At 39.9% G+C, this 24,634-nt stretch overlaps 1 protein-coding gene and 1 long non-coding RNA gene across 2 annotated transcripts; one reads left to right on the top strand and one right to left on the bottom strand.

Annotated features, from left to right (window-relative positions):
- Positions 1 to 1,458: 1,458 nt before the first annotated feature.
- Positions 1,459 to 20,748, bottom strand: grhl1 (grainyhead-like transcription factor 1). Its single transcript, XM_008308378.3, has 16 exons — positions 20,255 to 20,748; positions 16,957 to 17,143; positions 16,026 to 16,096; positions 15,315 to 15,454; positions 14,502 to 14,737; positions 13,837 to 13,919; positions 13,238 to 13,391; positions 13,023 to 13,134; positions 12,304 to 12,398; positions 9,392 to 9,635; positions 8,719 to 8,846; positions 5,992 to 6,020; positions 5,230 to 5,315; positions 2,960 to 3,045; positions 2,463 to 2,527; positions 1,459 to 1,759 (listed from the first exon to the last, which is right to left on the bottom strand). Exons 1-16 carry the CDS (start codon positions 20,272 to 20,274, stop codon positions 1,645 to 1,647), a joined length of 1,851 nt encoding a protein of 616 aa, XP_008306600.1. The 5' UTR covers positions 20,275 to 20,748; the 3' UTR covers positions 1,459 to 1,644.
- On the top strand, positions 4,892 to 5,983 carry LOC112486798 (uncharacterized). The gene is made up of 2 exons (XR_003049285.1): positions 4,892 to 5,295; positions 5,668 to 5,983. It is a non-coding gene; the product is annotated as an uncharacterized LOC112486798 (long non-coding RNA).
- Positions 20,749 to 24,634: the final 3,886 nt, after the last annotated feature.

Below are 24,634 nucleotides of genomic sequence, written 5' to 3'. Positions count from 1 at the left end.
GCAGCGCCGACCAGGCTATGAACCGCAGCAGGTTTAAGAATAACTCTGCTGTTTTTCTTGAGCTGCTGTTGAGAAGTGTGGACTGAAGAAAAGTAGGTCACGTGGGCTCTGCTCTGCCAAGGCTTGGCCGCACTGTCAACAGTGGGTGTAACTGGAGAGAGAAAGACTTGCCCTGTTGTAACATTTAACCACAGAGAAGTAAATGATGTCAGGAGCTGGAGAGCAGAGAAACTGAATATTCAACATCTGTTTTTGCTGTTAGAAAAAAAGCAGGGCTCGGTGTGCAGTTCACTAAAGAACGGAATCAAGTGGTTTCACCTAAATATCACGACACCCCAGACGTCGGCTGTAGAGCTTTTATTGAGCACTTTGTGCATCAGAGTTTTTACAGAACAGAGGGGAAAAGACAAAATCAGATAAAAACACATCGTTCACTTTTTGGCCCTTGACATAATGTTAGAATAACTTCATATAAAAACAAAAGACATTATATTATCATTCTAAATAAAAGAATTCTGAGTATATATGGAGAAACAAAAACAAAACAATACCCACATCCTCATAATAAATATATACACAATAAGTACTGCGATATAAAAAAAGACAGATCATATGGATCTTTTAAAAAAAAAGTTTATGTACATGAGAGTTTTTTTTTTCACAAACTCTTTTATATGTGTTATATATACTGAATTTACTGCATGGCAATGGGAGCGTGTGTGTGTGTGTGTGTGTGTGTGTGACCTAGATGTTGTATTGCACTTCCACAACAGATGGGTTCTTACCTGTCCTGGATATTCTCTGACCTATTTAATTCATTTTGACTGACCCAAAGAGAACTAGTCTACAGGGGAAGGTCACTGCGTTACAGAATTATCTGTGTGTGGAGTAACTTAGTTAATACTTAGATAAAGGCCAGTATTTATATTGATCTTGGGAGAGATTCAAACACTTACACTGTCCTAGCCAAATTGTGTGATGACAAAGTTTTACACACTAAATACTGCTATGTTGTTTAGCATTAATACAACAACTGACCGCCGCGGCTCCGTCAGTGATTTGCTGACTTCATTCTGTGTTCAAAAATACCCAACATTACAGACTGTAATCATCAGTGCTACATGGCTTAATATATAAGGTGGGACGTACCAGCTGTTTCTGCAGATAAGAGTCAAATATATGCGTAAAAAATATGCTGCCTGCATAGCATGAGGTATAGCAGCACCACCATTATTATTCGGCACATTTAAAACAAAATCTACAAAAAAAAAGGCACTTAAATTTGAGGCACAACTCATATTGTCACTGACCACGTAGTAAAGGTGGTATTAAAATCAGATATGTCATTTTGTTATTGCTCACACACACATATGGCTGCATTAAAATGAAGCAAAAAAAAAAAAGTTGAATAACTTATTTACATGATTGACACTGTCATCCGTTAAGAGCTATGGCTGCTTCTTTTTTTTTTTTTTTTAGCAGAGTTTGACACTGAACACGGATATTTTTTTCATTACAGGTGAAGTCCTCTTTTTTCTTTTTTTTTTTTCTCGCCGCACATCCACACATGTAAACACCACTTCTCCTGATGTCTCCCTCTGGCTCCACCCATCTCTGTGATGACGTCGCCACTGTGCTGCCCAATCAGATTTCAGTGAGGGTGAGTTTGTACATGCCGCCCAGCTCCTCCATTGTGATCTGGAAGGTGTCTTCATTGGAGTAGTGTTTGATGATGTTGTCGTCCATGTGGACCAGGATACTGTTCAAAGACAGACCAGGGTTAGTGTATCTCTTTATTTGAGTTTCAGTACTATGAACTGAACAGCCACCTGCTGGCAGAACAATGTCACTTTTTAATTGATTACCGAGCCGGTGTCTTGAAAATAGCAGCTTAAATTATAGCGCACAGAAGTTTCAGAGTAAATCCATCGAAAACACTGGATGAGCTTCAGTGGTTTTTAGAAGTGATGTTTTGTGAATGGCAAGTCAGTCCAAGCTTAATTTAAAATGTCTAAAAAAGTCTTCCTCAATCTTAGCATCTTGGAACAATTTTTATTCTTGTTGTTGTCGAATTAAGTTTGCATGGAAGCATGAAAAAAAGGACGTCTGTGTGTTAATACTTCACTAAGTCATAGAAAAATACAGTTAAACAGTTAGGCTAGCCAAAAACGGCTAAACAAAGCAGACACTAGACAAAAAACAGACACGAATGTCTTCAGACAAAAACTTATTACAAAAACAGAAACTGTAACAAACAATCAAACAAACTGTATTTGACATTTATTATTTTAGCTCTACTGCGGGACAAAAAAAAAACCAACGAAATCCTGCTTCTGCATCAAAACAACTAAAATCAAAATGAGACAAAATTATATATATATATATATATATAAATATATATATAAAGAAAATTAATATTTAATATTAATATTAATATTTAAATGTGCGTGACAGACACTCACCCTTTCTTGCATTTCTTATAGACCTTTCCAACCCTTTCCAAAGGCAACTCATATTTCTCTGAAATCTGTGGGAGAAAAAAAACAATAAACTTTAATTCTTTTGACACAAAAATGTACATGTAAAAACCACAAGCAGCGATTTACACACAAGGAAAACTGCAGCTATTTTGCTCCTCGTCCTTTCCAAACACCGTTCACCTGTTTTACCCCTCAACCTGTGCTGCATTAGTCTGAAGTAATCAGACACCTGTCTGTGTTTTTTTTTTCCTTCTCCTTCTCCCTCTCTCCCTCACACTTTCCTCTCACTTCATCTTCTCCCTTTCCTCCTGACACCTCCGGAGGTCTTTTCCCACCCCTCCATTAGCCTCCTCGACCCCTCCGTCTTTCAACTTAATCGTATCCATTTTTGACGCCCACACGCGCTCTCTATGACCACCAGTGTGAAACAGGAACCCCGTGTGCAGCGCACGCCATTAACAGCACAATAAACAACTTACTGCTTCTATCAGGCCTTTCAGCGTGGGATTTTTCAGCATGAGTGCGTCGAACACTTCCTCTGTCTCCTTGCGCACGTACAGCAGCACTGAGTGGTGAAGAGAGAGACAAAGAACAGACGTCAGGACTGAGGCGTGGGTTAGCGCTGATGCTGTATTATCATCAGGTAAAACAGACTGCTGTGTGTGAAATAAAAATACATTTAAAAAAAGAAAAGAAAAAAAGAAAGAAAATATATTTAAAAAGCAAGTGGTCACTAGAAGTCCATGGTGGTGTGTCTTTATTTGTTCTTTTACAAGTAGTTGAGATGTTTGAAATATTACGTAGCAACAATGAAAGTCAAATGAGTCAAACTGACTCCTACGACGAAGAAGAGGGAGGAAGAGGGAGGGGGTCAGGATAGGTTTACAGCAGTAGTTTCCAAAACTTTTTTAGCCACATATTTCCCACATATTTGCTATTGCATTTTTTATCACGTGCACCCCCTAGTGGCAGCTCGCACGCTCCTGGAGGAAATCGCCAGTTTAAAGGTGAAGTGAGGATGAAGTTAGTACAAAAAAAAAGTATTTTGTACAGGTTTTGCATTAATATAAATGACTGCATTATTTATTTCTATTTTTAGTTTTTTTTTTCTACTCTTCCTGTATGTAAAAAATCTCTGCGACATGGTCTGTAAATGTCCCCACGTCCTTCTGCCCTCTCCACTCTGTCTGCCCCTGATCCTCACCTCCTCTGCACTGATGCTTTGGATGGTGAAGAGGAAACTCAGATTTCACAGTTCCTCCACCTTGAGTGACTAAATTCACTCTGTTTCACTTCCATAGACCCCAGGGCGTGGTCTGCAGCGGGTCACACCGTTCGGCTGTGGCCATGGCTAACTGCGTTTAAGAGGAGATTTGAGACGGCAGCAGCAGTGAACACACAGTGTTTGTGCAGTCTTTCTTTGATCAAATCTGCAACGTTTTCAAGTTATGACATCATTTTGGGCGTGGCTTTGCAGTTTCTCCTGGTCTGCGATCCTTCAACCAGGGGTAATGTTTACTCAGGATCTCTTATCACAGTTTACAGCCAGAGTGTGGACGTGAGAAGGTCGTAGAGGAGGAGTTTTGACATCTAAAAAATATTATTATTTCTTGGGGACGTCACTGTTGTTGTTTTGTTTGGCTCTTATCCCATTGTTTTATATCTATTCTGAAACGAAAATATTCTGTTGACGTTTGGGAGGTGCATGTACATATATATATGTGTGTATATATGTATATACTTCCATCCATCCATCCATTTTCATCCGCTTATCCGTTTCCGGGTCGCGGGGGCAGCAGTCGCCACCCAAATCACATTGCACCGGACCAAACCTTCCTGCAGGTGGTGAGTCCACTGGAAGGTACCAACCGCCCTAACCGGGATTCGAACTTGCCCAGGAGGTGAACCCTGGGGTTCCACACCAATGACAGAGACATTGCCTCTGGGCCAAAGCGCCACATGTATATACTTACAAATATAAATATATACATATATACATCTATATACTATATATGAACTATACTACTGTTTTATATACATATATATATATATAAACATAAATATATATGGTATATATTTACATATATACAGACACATGTAAATGCATTATACATGTATGTATATATATATACATATATACATCTATATACTATATATGAACTATACTACTGCTTTATATACATATATAAATATATAAAAAAATATATATAAATAAATACATTTCTGTAGCTCAACATCCTTCACGTCATTTAGGTTCATGTTTTGCCTCTACTATACTACTGTTTTATATACATATATATGTGTATATATATATATATATATATATATATATATATATATATATATATATAAATATACATATCTACAGCTCATCGTTTAGTTTCATGTTTTGCCTCTGGCAGAGTCTTCTCTCTGCCTATGAATAGGATGTGGGCCAAAGGGCATGTGCTTGTTTGCATGTGTGTGCAGGCGGTGATCAGTGGTATTTTGGTGGGTCAGTGGAGGCCTCAGGCACGTGTGTGTGTGTGTTTTGAAAGACCTGGACTGATCACATGGCCCACACAGACAACGTGTGGTGGTGTCGGTGGCGGTGGTGGGTGCCTTCAGCGCCCGACCACATCAAACACACATTTGTTGCACACACTCCAACGCATGGACTGTTAACCCCTAGAAGAGTGCCTCTCACAACGACTCCTGACGATCATGTGAACTTTTATCCTACGCAGACACACTTTCACCCTTCAAGTACCTTTCTTTGGTTCCTCCAGTCTTGCCATCTTGTTTGTAGGAGGCGTGAACTCTTCGTCACTGAAAGGTAATCTCTTCATCCCAGAGCTGCAGTGGACACACAGTCACAGAAGAGTTAAACGCCCTTCTGTAAACAGCTGACAGACTATAAAAAACGTGCAAGCAACCCTAACCCCTCGGGCATTTCTTAGAAACCCACTTCCTGACTCTTCCTAATAAATATCCCTGTCTTTCCTAAGTGCTTTACACTGGTACACATGGTTGTCAGTTAAGTCGCTGGTTAAAGCCATACATATAGCTGGACTGTGCATTTTGTATCCTGTATGTGTAAAAGTTTATTCTGGGATGTCAAATAACACGTTGGTGACATCATTTGGTCGTCCATGTATTTGTGTTCAGTTGGTGTTGGCCGGTTTCAGCCTATCTTCTGTTTGTACAGTGAGACGGGACACGGCACAGACTTTGGCCTGGCCGCCTCGGTGACAGACGCCTGTTACATGTCCAGAGCTACTGGATCAGACGTGTGCATTCACACATACATCTACGCTGGGTGAAGTGTTGGGAAGTTCAAGGATGCATGAGTGGATATTTTAAGTCATTTTAACAAACTGGGCCAGACGACTGACAGTGAAACTCCAGTCACCCCGTGGTGTAACTGGACCATACACTGAACTCTCTCAACTCTTGGTTGTTGTGCGTGTATAATAATAGATGAACTAAATGTGAGATTAGACAAAAACAAAAGTTAAAAATGAGAACTCACTTGTCTTCTGTCTCCTCTGTTGTGAATGGCTGCAAAAGAAAAACAGGCAGAAATTCACTCCAACAGAAAACGTACCACACTTTAAACAAACCTTGAGCAAAACTTGTCTGATTTAGACATTGACAGGATCAATGTAGAGATGTGGCCCAGGCTTTCACCTGGGCCACATGAAATGGACATAATCTGTCTGTACGTGAACCAGGTCTGGTACTTAGGAACGGTCCAAACATTGGTTCTATTTTGTATCAAATGTGGGACAAATATGAAGTCAATAGTCTATGACCCAGATTTAGTCTGTAAATGATTTTACTTTTAACTAAAAAGACAAGTCGAGGAATCCTAAGATGAAGCTTTAAATTTTTTAATTTTTTGGGATCACATTGTTTCCCAAAGACTGGGTCGTGGGTCACAAGAGGGGTTTTTTTTTTGGGTCACCTCACATCATGTTTTCCAGGAGTTTACGAAATAATGTCTATTGACTTGGGTCGCGAAGGTTTGTGACTTTTAAAATATGCGTCCCCAGAAAAAAAATTTGGGAAACACTGCATTAGTCCACATAATATTTTTTTTATAATTTATCTTACTTTAAACTAGTGTGTACTGTATGTTTTCTTCAGTATATAGAACATTACTGATTTTTAAGACAGAATTATTGTACAGTATCTAAGGCTACCATGGTTCAGATATGTGAAAAAAAGTTTAAGTATATGACACCGTCCCAGGTCGTGTATTTAACCACAGAAGTCTTTGCTAATTTTACTTCATAAAAGTAAAGACTGTCGTGTTAAACACACTGAAACAGTCTTTTAATCTAATGATTACTCTACAGTAAAAGTCAGCGCTTGTAAAGCGTGACTTTACAACCGCTGCAGCTCAAACACAGGTCGCTGGCAGCCAACGAGTTCACAGGCAAAAGTCAACAACCAACGTCCAAAACGTTTCCTGTGTCGACCCGTTTACTGCCTCTTTATCAGCCGGAGCAGAGCCTGGTTCACACACAGCAGTTAATCAGCTGCGTGCTTTTATTGTACGTGTGGAAAAGAGAGTGTACAGTTACAGCTGTGGACACCGTGACCGGGGAGCAGATCACGATGAGACGCGCTGATGTTCAGATGAAACGGGGGGGGGGGGGGGTTTTTTTTTTTTAATAAAATTTGGGTTTAATTTTTTTGATTTTAATTTTTTTTGAGTGTTTCTACTAGTGATGTTTCAGGCTGATGTAAACAACAGCAAACATGATGAAATGTAACTTGTAACTCGGGGCATGTGACGAACGAAGTCTTTTAGTCAAATATTTGCTCATTCAGTTACTTAGTTACATTTTTAAAACTATTTTAGTTTTTTTTTCTATTTGACATTGAAAAATATTCAAAATATTCTTAATGAAAACTACATTTTATTTTTATATCATGTAATGTAAACATTTTTTTTTATATATGTCACATTACATTATCTGTCCCACTTGATGAATTTGGAAAATAAAAATACAAAAAGAATTCATGTTCAATTGAAATGAAGTTAGTGTCAATGGTTAATGTAAAAAGCCTTAGTTTCTTGTATAAACCTTTGTATTAAAATCAAAATAGTATTTCTGTTTTATTTGTAGTACTCCTGTACTTAGCAATGCAAATATTTTCTCTGCAAATCTTTTATTCTTGCCATACAAATAGTGATGACAGTTATTGTCTGTTATAACTGATTCATATTTATTCTTAATATATTCTATCCAGCAAAGGTAACATATTTGTAATTTCTCAGAACATTTTTTTCCTTTTCTTTGAAAGCAGCCTTTTTTTCTGAACCTTTTGCCCTGCAGCTTTATTGATTTCATACGCTTCTGTTAATAGAACTCTATTTTGAGCGGGATCCTGGTGAAACGTGGGAGTTTATCAGATACTGATAGTGTGGACACGTACAGTTCAAACAGGTTCAATGTCACTGACAAAAACCAAAAATAACCTCCCGTTTGTCCCTCACAGCCTTAAGGGGAGCGAAGCAAATTCAGACCACGAAAAAGGGGGTCGTGTTATAAGCACAGCGGCCACCAGGGGGCGCTGAACGTCCACAAATAGTTTCTCCGTAGTTCGATATTACTTTTCTTTGTTATCGTTGCTAATATAAATTGAGTGTTTAGTCAAACACGTGTATTCAACTTTCATCTTAAACTGTTAGCCTCTTGTGAAGGACTTCTTAAAGATCATAACTACCCCGGGCCAGGTGGCGGTGTACACCCACCACCCTCTGTGTCATGTGATTTGTTCAACCAGGAAGTTCACAGCTCACCAGTCCATTCCCAGGACGTCATTGATGTTGTTTGTTTATGTCTTTACTACATTTCCTACGCTGTTCCCTTTCATTTCACACCATATTTAACACGTTCTTTAAAACTTCTCCTCAAATCTCCTTCCTCGCCTCTGAGCACGAACGTGTTAGCACTGGTGTCATACTCTGGTTTGTTATGACTTTCTTGTAAATGATTCATCTTATGAGTAAGCAGCTTTAATTACAGCCCTCGGTGCGTAGGACTCGCTGCTTGTTTTTGCCAACTAGCAAACCAGCAGGTCAACCTGACCCAGCTGGTCGTGGGGTGGGCAGAACCTCAGACAAAAAACAAACTGTTTACGGGATGCGGAGGACGCCACACACAGAATTACTAGAACTGGTACCAGAGTGTAATACTCTGGAGGTGCGTGTGTGTGTGTGTGTGTGTCTGTGAGAGTTAATCACATGACGCTGCAGGGTAGAGAAGTGGATGTCGGGGATGAAAAGCACAGGCTGAGTCTCCAGGTCGGCCAACATCTTAAAGATGGTGACGTCGTTGCGTTTCTGGAGGATGGGCACTTTGACATCCACGACTGAGAAAAAAAAAAGTTAAAATTGATGTTAGATTATGTTTGAATAGAAAAAAAAAGTTTCTATAAAACGAGTCAATTAGTTTTATTTGTTGTGATTGTTTTCTGTCTGTGATAATCAGCCATGGAGCCAGAGTTGGTTTGGTTTGGTCTGAGGGCACGGCTGTGCAACAAAACTCTTTACCAGAATTGAGGGCTGTGCAACAAAACTCTTTACCAGAAGAGTTGGAAACAAATTGGAGTGAGAAAATATGAAAAGGTTGAGCCAGTGAGGTTTTTGGAAGAACCGCCAGGATTAGGAACACTCTCTTCCTGTGTCACATTCTCAGGGTAAACCTGTGGGGAGGGGCTAGTGTGTGTGTGTGTGTGTGTGTGTGTGTGTGTGTGCCAAACAGGGACTGGTTGGTTATTGTGTGTAATCAGGTGCCGTACAGTAATTAAATTAATCATCATATATCACTTGCATGTTTGCAGTACATTATCAAAGTACAGTTTCTGTTCACACAATATCACAATATTAAAAAACAAGTTACTCCAAAATGACTCACAGGCCAGGCCGGTGTTCAAGTCGGCCACCTTCCCTTTCCTGCGTGACTGCTTCCTTTCCTCGTCTCGGATCTTCCTCTCCGCTCCCTTGTCACAGAAGACTTTGATCTGGCAGTAGGCGCGGTGGATGGGCTTGTTGCTGCGGTTGTTGTAGCTGTAGGTGTCGATCTGGAGGTTCAGAGGAAGACCCTTCACTCCCTTCTGGGATGAGAAGTCTGTGCTCAGACAGTTGACAGAGATGAAGATCTGTGAAGAGTTGATTAGGAGGAGGGAAAAAAAGGACAAATAAGTCAACGAGGTACAATGTCACCTAATTAACAATAATAATGAAAGGTGCTTAAAATGACAGATGTCTAAAGCAGTGCTCATTAATGTTGTTCAAGTCTCCGAAAATGTATATAGACATCAAGGATGAAACAGAGTAAATATTAAGGTGGAAACAAAATTAGGAGTCCATTCAGCTTAAATGGGTAAAAGCGTTTTTAATACGTTAATTGTGCCATCTCCTGGAGGAGCGGTAGTACTGCACCTTGTTTAAATATACAGTATGTTGTATAACGTTTTTTGTATTAGTGTATTTCCATCATCCCGCGTAGTCATTTTCTGCAGTGATTTAAAAAGTTGTCGTAAATTAAAGGTCGATCTATCGTACTATGACAGAACTACGATGTCAAATCATTACTTTGAAACAAATGGAGAAAAGTAGTAATAATATAGAGCATAACTATAGAACTAGCCTCACATTATTTTAGAACAGTAACTGGACTTTTCTAACAGAAATGCCGACTGTCGATGGCTGCATTTATTATTGATATTTTATCTTTTACTTTTCACGTTTTTACACACAACCTTGAACATTTAATCGTAAAAAGGCTTCACTAAATACTCGAAAATAAAACTGCGTCTCCAAAGCTAAGGCCTGACTCCGTCAACTGTTCTCTGCCTCCCTCTAGTGATTAAATTCAGTAACTACAGCTACCATGACGCAAAGACGCCCCTTGCCGGAGGCTGTCTCCTGTGACTTACAACAAAACTTGACTCAAATATTAGTCAACTGATAACCAGCTTCATATGACAGATCATCCAGGGATGTTGGTCCTGGGTTCAGTAAAGTTAGACAGAACAGAGAACAGCTGTGGGTGTGATGAACCTTTTTATGAGTTTGTGGTTCAGGCATGTGGTGCTTGTTTAGAAAACAGGTTATCATTATGTCAACAAAGAGTGTTTGAAACAGCTACTGAACAAGACCTGAGGGCCGGGGAGCAGATATCACTACACTTGTGTTCGTTACTGTACAGGTCAAGGAGAGGGTCAAGGAGATGATGAGATTAAAAAGAAAGCTTTTTTTGTGTGTCCTATTATAATGGTTGATGGTTTAATGGCAGTTGGAGTTGGTGTTGTTTGAGATGATTCCTCTAAATTGCCCCAGAGTATGTAAATACAAAGGAGGTGCTGCCCTTGGCAAATACACTGCAATTACATATATAATTAAGGCAATCAGCCTAGGGGCAAGTCACACACACACACACACATTTCATCTTTAGCCTCAACGATTAAACACTAGAACAAACTGGTGGGCGGTAATTCCAAAAACACACACTGTGAGGAGAGGAACGCACAAGGATGAACATCCTATGGACACAGGCCTCCAGTCATGAGACAGTTGGACCCACATCCTGTTGTGTTTGTGTGAGTGTGTACACAGAGCAGAGCACTGCAGCTTCTTTGTCTCTCTCTCTCTCTCTCTCTCTCTGTTTGTTGGGTCTGATGGTGAAGCATTGTTTCCGTGAACGGTTAAAAGAAAGGCGATTGTGGAGGAGAGAGCTGTAGCGCCTCCCTTCTGTCACTCATTTAGACAGAGTTCATCTGTTGACTGACCATCTCAGTCTTCACCCCCTTCTCCTCCTGCTGAGTTTCCTCATTCCTACAGCCTTTGTCACTGCTGCGTCTTGTACAGACGTAGATTAATGTGTGTGTGTAATGTGTGACGTTACTATAGCGTTACTAAGAGGCAGGTCGGACCAGTTAAGACTCAGAGCAGAGTCAGGAAAAACAAACAGTGAACAAATGAAAAAGTCAGAGAACTCCTCTTTCAGAGAGATGTTCTTTCCTTCTAATTTCCTTCATCACACACGAGAAAATAGTTAGTTCTTTCCTCCCAATTTCCTTCATCACACACGAGAAAATAAAACAGGAATGTCCCTTTATGTCAAGGGCCTTAAATAACTATATCATATCAACTACTAATAAAAGCTACAGTGCTCTGTAAGGGGGATTTTTCCTAAGAGGCAGCCATCTTGTTTTATAATTTTCACAATTGTAACGCATTTCTATTTTGTTGTTGTACTGTTGCACACACATGTAACTGAGAATAACTGCTAAATATTTTTGGCATATTGAAAGCCGTGTTAGACTTGAAGCGTACTGAAAATACTTTAGCATGCTAGTTAGCAATATGTGCTACACTAACGATTTTAAAAGCTTTGTAGATTTAATAAATGCTTAACATTATATGACACAGTGAATTCTGTGGCTTTGGCTGTTTGAGAGTGGACCGTGACACTAGCTCCGCTAACGCTATTGCTTCTAATCCCAGCCCAAAGCTAGGAAGGCGAGTTAGCTAGCTGTGAGCCACAGAGCTTATAACAACCCTGCTCTTTAATGCATACATAATAATCAAATTTGGAGGCTGCTAATTGCTTGAGCATTGTCGACTTTGAATGTTAAAATGAATCAATAAAATATCAGCTAAGCTAATATGTAACGTGTTTATAATACCCAGGCTAACAGAATCTGAAACGACAAACCTTTTAATGTTTATAAATGACGTTCGCTTTAAATCAAAGACTTAAAGATCGAATCAGTCAGCTGTACAGTACATATTGGTAAATGTGTGATTGTCATCATTTCTTACCTTGGCTTCCTCATTTGTATCCCAGGTGAAAGAAATGGCATTGTAGGAAATCTCTTCGATATTACCGATAGTGTTGAAACTCTCTTTGTAATCGGCTGAAACATCAAACAGATAAGTGTTGTCGTTATATACAAACACAATAAAGTCAATGTCAGCACAAAGACACTCTGAATATTTAAACAGTGATTAACAGAGGCTTCTGTAGCACAGAAAACAACGACATCTTTAGCCATGTAGCCAAGTTGTTTCAAAAAGTGTTAGCTTATAGCATTCAAAAGTGAAGATGACAGATTACAGTTTAGTAAAGGGTTAACTACGAAATATTGCTAACATCAATATCCTAGTGTTAGCTGAGGTTTAAACATAAAAAAGACAAAAAAACAAACAATCGAAACATATTCAAAATACTTCAAATGTAAAATGTATCCACAAATCACTCCAGTAAAACCTAAAACATAGATGAATGTGTTTTTTTAAATAAGATTTCTAAAAATGTTAGTTGGCCAAAATACGTGTCCAAATATGTGACCACAGACAAACTGTGGTAAAGGTATGATAAAAAAGAGCTAAAAGTTAGAAAAATAAAAGCTTAATCTAAAAGTTAGCCAAAAGATTCAATCCGTTTGATTAGAAGCTAAAAAGAAAAACTTTGAGCCAAAAAAAAAAAACCACGTCATGTCTCAAAGTGACCATTCTCCCCTGGTTCCACTATTTCTTACCGATGTCGAGACACCTCTGTTTGGCAGTGTGCTGTCTGGAGTGCCAGTACTTCCAGTGTTTCAGCTGATCATCTCTGCACTTCTCCTCCCCAAACACAACCATCACCACACTCTGAAAACCACAGTTTCCATAACATTTATTTTGAGTCTTTTAATGGATGAAGACTAAAGAGTTACAGTGTAGGTTTATCACTAAATCCTCTTCGTTCTCTTACCCTGACTTTGGTGATTGGCTGTTGCAACCCTTTGTTGTCAATCTCCCTGAGGGTGATGGGATAAAACTGCCCCTTGTTGAGGTACGTCATTGTTCCGTCCCCTGTCTTCTGACGCAGAGACTTGGACGCCTCCAGAGTGTATTCGAAATTATTCCTACGAGCCAAAAAAGAGAAAGCAAAATATCATGAATTTCTAAATAAAACCACATGGTTTTCTCAAAAAAAAAACCAAAAAAAAAACCGCATATGATACGTGTCTCTTTGTGTGAGGGATAACACGCCAGCTTTTAAGACACAATAATTTAAGTGGGATTACACTTCTGAGAATAACACTTAATAGGGCACACTTCATTCACTTCAGGTTAAATAGTGACAGTGAAGACATCGGGGCCGAGGAACGCCTGTGTGCGCAGACTCTCGTCTTTCACATAAGCGGGAGTCTGGTGTCTCCCCAGTGACTGCCATGAATGAGGCCATTCTACAGTGAGGTGTCACAAAACTGAATCAAGAGTGTAGCTGTGGAAGTGGATCAGTAGGCCATCAGCAGCAGCAGCAGCAGCAGCAGCAGCAGCAGCAGCAGCAGCAGCAGTACAACCTACCCTGGCACCGGGTTGAACTGAGTGTAGTCCTCGGGCGTAATGGGGGCCATGCGTAACTGGAGATCTCCTGGGAAGGAAAACACCTGCAACACACAAAGAAAACACGAGCATGAAGTCAGACCCAGGAAACGGATGAAAATAAACAACTGTAGGTGCTGCAGTTTTTTTTTTGTTTTTATTTTGAGGCTTTTTACTGGAACGTCCCGCCAGGATTTTCCTCTCTCACGTTTTGTCCCTGTTGCCCTGCCATATTAATCTGCCCTTTAACTCTCTTTGTTTTTTTAAATGTGAGAACTCATTGTTGCCAACCACCCCTTATCTTACAGAAGGTTGATTGGGTGACGCTTTAATAAGGTAATACACCTCCTGGTTTGCCAGAGAAAGAAGAAGGAGAAAGGGCTTTGGCTATTGTACGGGAAAGGTACAGCACTTTATTGTGTTGCTGAGACAATGACATAATAACACACTAGCCACTGTTTTGGCATTTTCAAATAAAACCAAGGAAGACTGAGCCCACCACGGGCTCCATGGGATCAGGTGAATTTCCCATTGTCTGCTGGGAAAGTTCTGAGAAGGACAGTGGAAAGTGGAGGAGAGGAGGGACGGAGGGAGGGAGGAAGGCAGTGGTGGGATTTTTAAAGACAGACGGGATTGGAAACACTCACCTCCTGGGAACTGTCCTTGTAACCCTCGGAGAAGGTGGAGTCGGGCGGCGTGCGGGACTGAGTGCTGGGGCTGAACTGGACCGTGCTGTGGTTGAGCTGGCGGTCAAAGACGCTCACGTGGTTGTCGGCGTCCGTGCAGTTGTTCGGCACTGTCACCGAGAAGCCGTGAGAGGGAACCTCTGTTTTGACAGACGTGTAGTTTGGCATGGCCGCAATGGAGACTGTGACCGTGGTGTCTAAGGAAAACAGGGGGGAAAAAAGAATGAATAAAACATTCTGAACATTTGAACATGTCTGTAATGTTGTATGAACTGGTTCTAGTGCTATGTCTTATTTTCTTTAAAATAATCATATTATATAAAGGCTTATGTTGGACTGAACTGATGTTAGTGTTTACTAATAGACATTTACATTTGTGGGAAGAAAGATTGCACGGCAGGGGTCACCAACCATATTTGTCGGGGGCGGCATAATTTTTGTGGACAGACACCTTGTGGGTCTGGACACTCAATTACACTCAAATGAAGTAAAATTATTATTGGATGTTTATTTTGAAATCTAGTCATGGGCCAGATTTGGCCCATGGGCCACTAGTTGATGATCACTGCCCTAGTGATTGTGGATCTCCTTTTGAAAATGTCTTGTCTGTATAGTGTAATCCTACAATGTCCCACCTGTTGTTGTACAGCACCACTGAACGTGGAGCTCTGTGCTATATTTGGCCCAAACAGCTTTATTGTTATTAGAGCCAGTGCTGAGTGTTGGTAATGGTTGACTAGAGGACTAGAGGTTGACTGTTCTGTGTCTCCAGACCTGGTGAAGGGAACTGGGTCCTCTTGTCCTGGGCCAGCTGGAGGATATTGAAGGGTCCTTTCAGGACCTGGATTCTGCCCTCCATACCAGTTTCCTGCAGCGGAGAGATGTTATGTCCAGGCTGAATCTGGTTCCTGTTGCTAAAAGAACAAACAAACAGAATAGATCAAGTTATGTATTCATATATATAAGTACTAAGACCTACTAAAGTAGGTACTAAAGTACTAAAGTACCTAGTACTTTAGTACTAGGATATAAAAGTATTTAATTACTGTAATAAACACGTCCTATTTCAGTGACAATCGCTGAATTTTAAAAAATTTTGGTTAAAAAAGTAACACCATTTTTACTCAACCCTCAACCTCCTAAACAGTTTTTGAGTTTCTGTGACTTTTTTGTGAAAGAAATATGCTCTTCTAACAGCAATAGATGTGACTCTTTTGTGAGTAAATATGCTCTTCTAACAGCAATAGATGTGCAAAAAAAAAATTAATTTAATTTTAAAATTACATTAAATGACTGCTCCATCACCTGTTTTTGTTTTTCACCTCTATTACACATTGTAAATCCCCTCAGAGAACAGAGAACAAATGAACGTTGGAGAGCGTCACTGACTTCTCCAACCTCCTGCTGTGTCTTTATTGTTCCAGGGTGGGGAAGGGGTTGTTGGGGAGATGACGGTGGGGGTATGAAAGGATGGCTGCGGCTCACCTTTTGTTTGGATCCACATCTGAGACCATTGCTTCTGGCTTGTTCTGGGGCATTCTCTTCTCTCTGGGCACCTGTATGAGAAGGTAAACACAGCCGCTCAGCGTCTGACCACATCACATCCACCCGCTCACATCATCCTGCCGTCTTTATGGATCAATTACATGACATACGCTGGGCCGAGTACAACATCCGTGTAGATCACGGTCATGGACTGTCCTGAGTTTAAAAATATTTGATTCCTGTGACCCCAACTCTCAAAATTGAAGTTTGTAATTGCTTAAAATTATATTTTTTTCAGTGTGACTTGGATGTTTAAAACGATTTACACTATATAAGGGCTAAGTCAACGCTAAAGGCTACGTCAAAGCTACGTAGGCTATGCTATCTATTTCCACTGCAGTTTATCAGCCAAATATATTGAGTAATTTGCTACTTTTTGCTTTTTATCTATTTTTACACAATTCTATATTTTACATTTTTGATGCAACATTTACCTTTTTCTAGAATAACGTTTTTTCTGGCTAATCTTATTGTTGTTGGGTTTTTTTTGCCAATTTTATGTCAAAATGTCCTTAAAAGGCAAGACTTTTATTCTCTTACAATTTCTACTTGCTGTATTGGAATTTTTTTTTTTTTAAATACTTGACTAGTACTGGGAACAAACTACCACCACAACAAAAGTCAACTTGAAATATGAATATTTTTAAACCCAGGTAAAAAAAAACTCTGATGTTTATGGTTGAGATTTTATAATTTCTTTAAGTCTATTTAACAAAAATGTTGCTATTTTTCTTTCAATTTTCAACAAGCCGAGTTAAACTCAATTCTTAACTGGACTTCTTTGCTCTGCCCTACATTAAATTAGAGATGGTGAAACGGTGCATTTTTTGTTATGTATTATTAGATAATCAAAGGACGTTTGGTTTTGAACCTTGTAGTAGTCGTAGAGAAGACCCAGAGCCGCGGCGCTGTCGTCATCGCCATTGATGCTCATCATGGCCTTGGTGGCAGCTGTCAGTGGGTTCTCCAGGAAGGATTTCCAGGCTTCATCCTCTGTGGTGAAGCGACGCTGGCCTCCGTAGCCTGGCTCATTCTGGAGGACCAGGACAGCGCGCTTGCTGTGGTTCAAGAGAAGAGAGAGACAGTTGTTGTGATTTTTCTTTGATCAAACCATCTACCTGACATGAGTCGTTTAAGACTCTCCCCCATCGAGAGAGTTCGTGAATACATTATAAAATAATCGACATTATTTATACGGTATATAAATATATTGTATTGACATGAGCAGAGTCCTGATCGCACAGGTTGACTCTTTGTGACTCGTTGATGCCAAGCCTTAAAAATCACTGCTTGGTTTCAAACAGACAAACAGGTTATCAGACAGGGATGAACCCTGAGAGCGAGACCTGTTGTTCAGGATTTTTTTTCCGTGATTGAGCAACAAATCTCGACAATCGAACCACAACGGCGTCTCAACTAAAAAGATGCTCTACAGGCTCGTCCAGTGCGACGACTCTGTTCGGCGTCGCTCATTGGCTCTGGCGTTTACCGCGAGTGACGCATGTGGCCATGCTACATTCCTGCGTCTTGCAACAGCCGCTGTTTTTCGGAGAGGAACCTGTTTGTGTCGGGTAATCAAGGCTTGTTTTTGAGATCAGCGTCATCGCCTTGACATCTCCACTGCACTTCCTTCTTCTCTGCACAGTTGTCTACAGACAAATATTCCTTGGAGAAATTACAACTCTGGGCTCACTCCACAATGGAGGACAATAGACTCTCTCAACTCTCAATTTCAACTAAATTTAAATGTTTGCTCAGCTCCTGTTGACTTTAGGGTGTTTTTAACCTCGGGACTTGAACCAAGTGAAGTTAGCTAACAGGTGTCTCACACTCTTCTGTAACACAATCGGTTGAATTTTTATGTCGCAACACCGTCCGCAAAAAAATGCGACCGGTCTGGATCAGTTTCTAAGTGGAGTATCTACAACAAATACTACGTCTTTTGTTTTTCCCATCAATGGTCGAAGGAGAGTTATAATTAGTAATCCTATATGTGATTGTGCTCTACCTAAGACGCAATCTGATAAGTTCCTTCATTTACAGCAAGGGTGTCAAAATATTCAGAAAAGGCCACCACAGCAACATGGCCGCCGTGAGCGGGGCCGTTTGTAACCATACTGTTGTGTAGTTGTAATTATTTCGTAACATAGTAATAAATATAAACCGCTGTATTGGCTCGATGTTACGTCAAAAATCCCAAGAGGAAGAACATATTTAATGGCGCCTTCTGTGTGTGCGGCAGCCGGTGAATTAAAAACACATACAGAACAGCGCCTCCTGTGGCAGCTTGTGTGAGTTGTAAATACTCAGACTGTGAATTTCCCCATTGTAGGACGAATGAGGTACTCACTCAATCAAGGTTTAAATCTTTCATGTAAAAGTAAATACAAATACTTTAAATATGAACCACAAATATTTTCAGACACATTAAATACACTCTGAGAAGAAGTATTTTGACCTCGAAACAGCCATTACTGTTGTCTTAGTACACGTCAGTATTATTTTTCTCCTTTTGTTTTTATTTGTTGACATTTTTTCGATGTTGTGTTAAACAGTGACAGACGCTAAAAAGAAGTATTTGTAATGACCTCGTGACCGCCATTACTGTTGTCTTAGTACACGTCGGTATTATTTTTTCTTCTTTTGTTTTTATTTGTTGACATTTCTTCGATGTTGTGTTAAACAGTGACAGACGACAATTGTATTCCTTTTCAGTTGTTCCGGGGCAACTTAAAAAACGCAATGGGCCAGATATGGTCCGCGACCCTTAAGTTTGACACATGTAACACGTGATTGACAGGCTAAATAAAACGAGGGGCAAGGTTAACATAAATATATGTGCAAGAAATCAAATCGTGTAGAGAAGTGAATTTAATAAAATAGTTTTTAAAAGTTTGAAGTACTCGAAGGACAAAAAGACCCCGAAAATTTAAAAAAAAAAACGGAATTAATATGGAGATGCGGCTCTTGACAATGTTTCAGCGTAGATCTGACACAAAAACCACTTGAGTCATGTAAAGCCCTGTGCTTGCTTACATTGTCTGTGTTTAGTAGTCGAGCCAACGCCTAGCAGGTGTACAGTTTCACTCCCCTTAAAAAACGTTGTTCTCCTTGTCATTATTAATCTCCAAAAAAGAAAAAAGAAAGAAAAAAAACATAAATAAACAGACGCAGCGGTTTCATCTGATCTTAGATGCTCTGGTCAATATCCGATCAAGTGTTTTTTTGTTGTTGTTGGGTTTTTTTATGACTCTAAAACCTCCTGCTGCTGCAGCTCGGTGCTCGTTCTAGAACAAACATCGTTACTGCTTGTAGCCACAGAACTGTTGGAGCTTAGAGCAAAATCAAACACTAAACCGCCCATCCTCATCACGGGACACTGTTTTCATTCTAACAGACGCCTGCGCTTGCACGACAGGTGGAGATCCACCTGTACAGGCTGGGACATGACAGGTGAAACGAGCGCACCTTTCTCCATGGGAAACTATGATAATGACATGTCACTTTCCGCTGCGGCTGTGCAGAAACCGTCAAACTGAAGCCTTGAGAAATTAAAAAAAATTAAAAAAAAAAAAAATTCTAATATTCAAACTAGAGGCTCAGAGTTCACATGAATATCAAGACATATCATTGAAACAGCCGTGTGTCGTTTTTGGTCACAGCGTAACAGCTGTGCGATATGTTCGATATATTTACCATGTCATATTTTTATATAAGATTTTCTGTTTTAATTCCATGTAGATTTTTTTTACATTATACAAATCGAATGTAATTATCCATTGGGTAAACAATTTATTTGCATTTTGTTTTGATGTTATTTCGCTTTTATTTTTATTTTTTCACCCTGTTTTTACCTGTCATCCAGTCGCTGTGTTTCTGCAGCCGCTGTGACAAACACATTTCCCCGCAGTGTAGGATTTACAACGTTATTATGATTATTTTAATTTCTCATCTAAAAAGAAGATCGTCGAGCAGCGGGGGCAGGTCAGACCCTTCCCTGACCTCGGCGGTTAAAATATCCATGAATGTCTTGAACGATTTCAAAGATTAAAAATAAAAAAAATCTGGGAAAGATGTTTGGAAAATCCAGGAGGGAATAAGTTGTAAAAATGTAACAGTGCGAGGCTGGTGCCTGTGCAGGTGTAAAGTGGAGAGTCAGGACTACTCACTTGTCATGCTCCTGTGACATCTCTCGCTCGGTCGAACTGGACTTTCTAGTTGGTACTGAAAATCCGATCCGTCTGCTTTAGCTTGGAAAACTCCTCCGCTCACACTGGATGAGGGCCGCGGCAACAAACAAGCTGTCCCCTCCTGAGAGAACGGGTTTTGTCGGCTTTTCTCGCTTTTTGGGGCAATGCTGAGAAATCGAGGCCGGTTTTACCTGTGACAGGGCCGCGGATTGGATTACAGGTAGACGGCGGGGCGGAGCCAAGGCTGTCAATTCTGTTCCTCTGGGCTGTGATTGGATGATACGATCTGTTATACCTGCCGTAGCAACGTCGGCCAGCGAAGAAGCGCGGGTTTTATTAGCTCGGGGTTTTTGTTATTCAAATTTGTGCTTTATATATTTGTTTTTTACCAAATTTACTTGATGTAACGAAATGATTCAAATAATTAAAATCACAAGGACCATTAAGATTTGACCATTACCAGGCTGTAGTGAGTCCATTTTTTTTGTAGGACAGATTAATATCTGGCATTAGCCATATATATATATATATATATATATATATATATATATATATATATCTTTTACCTTATTAGTATTTTGGAATGTCGCAATCACCTGTAATGCATCAGGTGACTCATGTTGTGGCTTCATTTCTTCATCATCAAATTGTACTTCCTTGTTGAGTGTTCATCAAGGAAAGTGAACTCCTTGTCATGGTGACACAGCACATCACAGCACACGTCCACATGTGACCTCTGTTTTTAACCCATCACCAAAGTGAACAGTGGGCAGTGGTGTGTGGGGACGGTGCCTTGCTCAGAGCTCGAACCTAAAGCCTTCCGGACACAAGTCTGCTTCTTTAACCACGAGGCCACAACAACAACAACAACAACAGTGAGGCTTTTGACTTGCAGAGAATTTTTTTAATTTAAATGTAAAAAAAAAAAAAAAAACAGGTGGTAACATTATCTGAAAGTCATAATTGTCCACTCATTAGTCATTTCCAAAAACCAAAGACAGATACGAGTCGTTTTAGCTTGGTGATCTGAACATAACCAAAGAAATTAGCCGTTCAGTACAACGTTTGACAATATTTCCTCCTCAGAAGATTCTAGAGCTTTGAAGCAAAAATGTTGTTGTTCCACATCGAGATTTCACTGTAGTGACATCCCTTCGATAGATACGGTGAATCCTGGTTGATCCCAACCGTGCACTGCATTAGAAATACAGCGAACATACAGAGCGAACAGACTGAAACATCATAAATTAGTTCATGACATTTATGTTTGATTCCGTCTGTGAGTCTTGAGGATTTTTTTTAATGTAAACAATTCTTGTCAATTTTATTGATTATCACGTGTCCGTAGAATTAAACTGTGTTTTATTTTGTTATAACTTCAGTACAGTTGTTTTTAAATAACTCGGCTGTTCATGACTCAACTATAAAATTAACGTGCACGTCAGGTTTTTCTCTCGACTACTTGGTGTCTGTGCTTTATGAGTCCTTCACATGAATTTTTTTTTTTGTAAAACCCGTCAGGTGATTTTGTCCAGTATTAGATCAGTACTGAGACTTAGTTTTTCCTTTTTTTTTTTAATTTTAAGAATTAGTGTAGTACATTACAGTGCCGACTCCCAGATCAACTCAAAAATAACTGACTATATATAAAACAACTCACCTACTTAGCTTGTGATGATGTGTCAACACTCAGTGTGAACTTAGCGTTTTAGCATCTGTTTGACAGTCATTACTGGATCAAAGGCAAATATCTCCTGCTCTTCTTGTTGTTGTAAGATAAATATATATACAGTATATACTTATATTTCCATTTTTTTCCTAATGATATGGTAGCCTTTTCAGATCAGCATTTTCATTCGGTATGATCCTGAGTAACAGATGTGAGAAACAGACACAGTTGTTTTCAAATGCACTGCATGTATCAAATAAGTGCAGCTGATGGTTTTATCTCGACTTACATTTCTTTTAAAAATATATATCTGTTTTTAATCTTTTCATCTGGGTTCTATTTCAACAACAGTTTGAAGTCAAACCGACTCCTGGTGACTTTTCTCAGTAAGAAGATTAAGATAAAATAAAGCCAGGCAGATTATAATGGTACGTGATCAAAAAGAGAGACATTCTGGGTGAAAACAAACATCTTTGTTTGCGACAGAGGAAGATTAACTGATGCTATCAGCAATATTCAAAGTTTCCCCCCAACACACACACACACACACACACACACACACTGAGTAAGAAACTAACTGTAACTGTAATCCTCCCCTCCCCCCCATCCCTCTCCTCTCTCTGTCAACTTCCTCACTTCGCGACTTCTGTTGAAAACACAGCCGTGACGTCAACTCTTTCTTACACTGTTTTCTTTGTCTTGACATTAACCTTCAACTGAGTAAAACTGACTTTTTTATGGCAAATGTATTTGTTCTGTTCTGTTTTGTTTAATCTGTGTTGATTCTACAGACTCCGACCCTGTAGAAAAAGTCATTAAAGAAAAGTCTTAAAGTAATGAAACAAACACACACACAAACACACACACACACACACACAGCCTCCTCCTCCTGGATCCTGGTTTACTGTTTGTTTATCTGAATGGAAAGACACCTGCCTCTCCTGAAACCTTGTTTGTGTTTGCACTGAGGACATGGGATAGTGTGTGTGTGTGTGTGTGTGTGTGTGTGTGTGTGGAAAGGCTGGGAAAATAGAATGGACTGAAAGTGGGCCTGGCGAGATGCTGCTGACTCAACAGAGACTAATGACACCAAACCATGGGGGGAAAACAGGTCTGGATCAAAGCGTAACATCAAACCTGAGAACAAAAAAATCTCCCTGAGTTTCTCAGAGAAAGTGAGATGTTGTCGTCCTTGATTTACGTCTCCTTGATTTGAATTTAGATCTGGACATTTCAACAGTCAACCTGCATAAAAGTGGCCAAACTGAAGAATGATAGTTTTCAGCATTAAAGTGTAGCTGTTAGCTGTTAAACAAAGGTTAGCTCGCAGTGAGTACTAGTTACAACAACCTCGTACTTCAGTCATGCTGCGTGTGCTTTGAATTTAGGTGTTAAAAAGGTCAGACACGAGCTACACTCTGTAGTTTGAGGGTGTTTTCTGCAGGCGGACAACAACAAGGCAACAGTGTGACAACAACAACACAACCAAGTGTGGCTGGTGGTATCCATCTTCTTAATCTTTATTATCATCTTCATCATCATCTTTATCATCATCTTTATCATCATCTTTATCATCATCATCATCATCATCATCATCATCATCATCATCATCATCATCATCATCATCATCATCATCATCATCATCATCATCATCATCATCATCATCATCATCATCATCATCATCATCATTATCTTTATCATTATCTTTATCATCATTATCATCATCTTCATCTTCATCTTCCTCATCATCATCCTCATCCTCATCCTCATCCTCATCCTCATCCTCATCCTAATAATCATCATCATCATCATCATCATCATTATCTTTATCATTATCTTTATCATCATTGTCATCATCTTCATCTTCATCTTCCTCATCATCATCCTCATCCTCATCCTCATCCTAATAATCATCATCATCATCATCATCATCATCCTCCTCCTCATCCTCACCTTCATCCCATCCATTATCATCATTTTCGTGCATATTTTATTATTATTTTCCTCTACTCCTGTTGCCTTCATCTCTAACACTGATTACATCGTTCTTCAGGAGTCAACTGTGCTCCATGTTGGCAGAAGTTGAACCCCCAACCCACCAACAGGGCACAGAGAGGCCAGAATGGGTTTAAAAAGCCGAGGGCAAAGTGGTGATCTCTTGATGACAAAGACATCGGTGATAAAAAAAAAAGAAAGTGAAATCCAAACTTGGGTTCGTGCAGCGTGAACGATCACCAAGTGTCTAACAGTTTCCAACAACTCTAACCCTCCAGGATGTTGTGTCATCTTTGTGAGTTTACCACTGAGCCACCGCTCGGCCATTCCCGCTGATGGACGGCAACTGTCTTTTAAACGCTCTCCACTCTTCTCACTCCAGGCATCAAAACGGGATGGAAATAAGATGCAAATGTGATGTACTCTGTGGATGCGTGTAAGCGCTTGTTACTGCTGGGAGGTGTGTGTTTGGCTTGGGCTGGGGTTTGAGTGCAGTGTCGGTGTAACGGTGAGCACCTGAAGCTCTGGGAGCTGACAGTGAAGCTCTTTGTTGTTGGGTAAACAGGGGAGCAGTTCCATATGAACAATGCTGGAGCTGTAATGTGTTTGAAGATCATTATCACCTGTTGATCGTTTTCTCCTTGAATGTTAACCGACATCGCAAACCGTGGCCCAGCCGGGTGTTGGAGCTGCTG

The sequence above is a fragment of the Cynoglossus semilaevis genome, chromosome 1 (genome assembly GCF_000523025.1).
Source record: "Cynoglossus semilaevis isolate Cse_v1.0 chromosome 1, Cse_v1.0, whole genome shotgun sequence".
In the NCBI taxonomy this organism is placed as follows: Eukaryota; Metazoa; Chordata; class Actinopteri; order Pleuronectiformes; family Cynoglossidae; genus Cynoglossus; species Cynoglossus semilaevis.
Note: the sequence above shows the minus strand (reverse complement) of the source record. Positions and strands in the feature narration are given on the sequence as shown.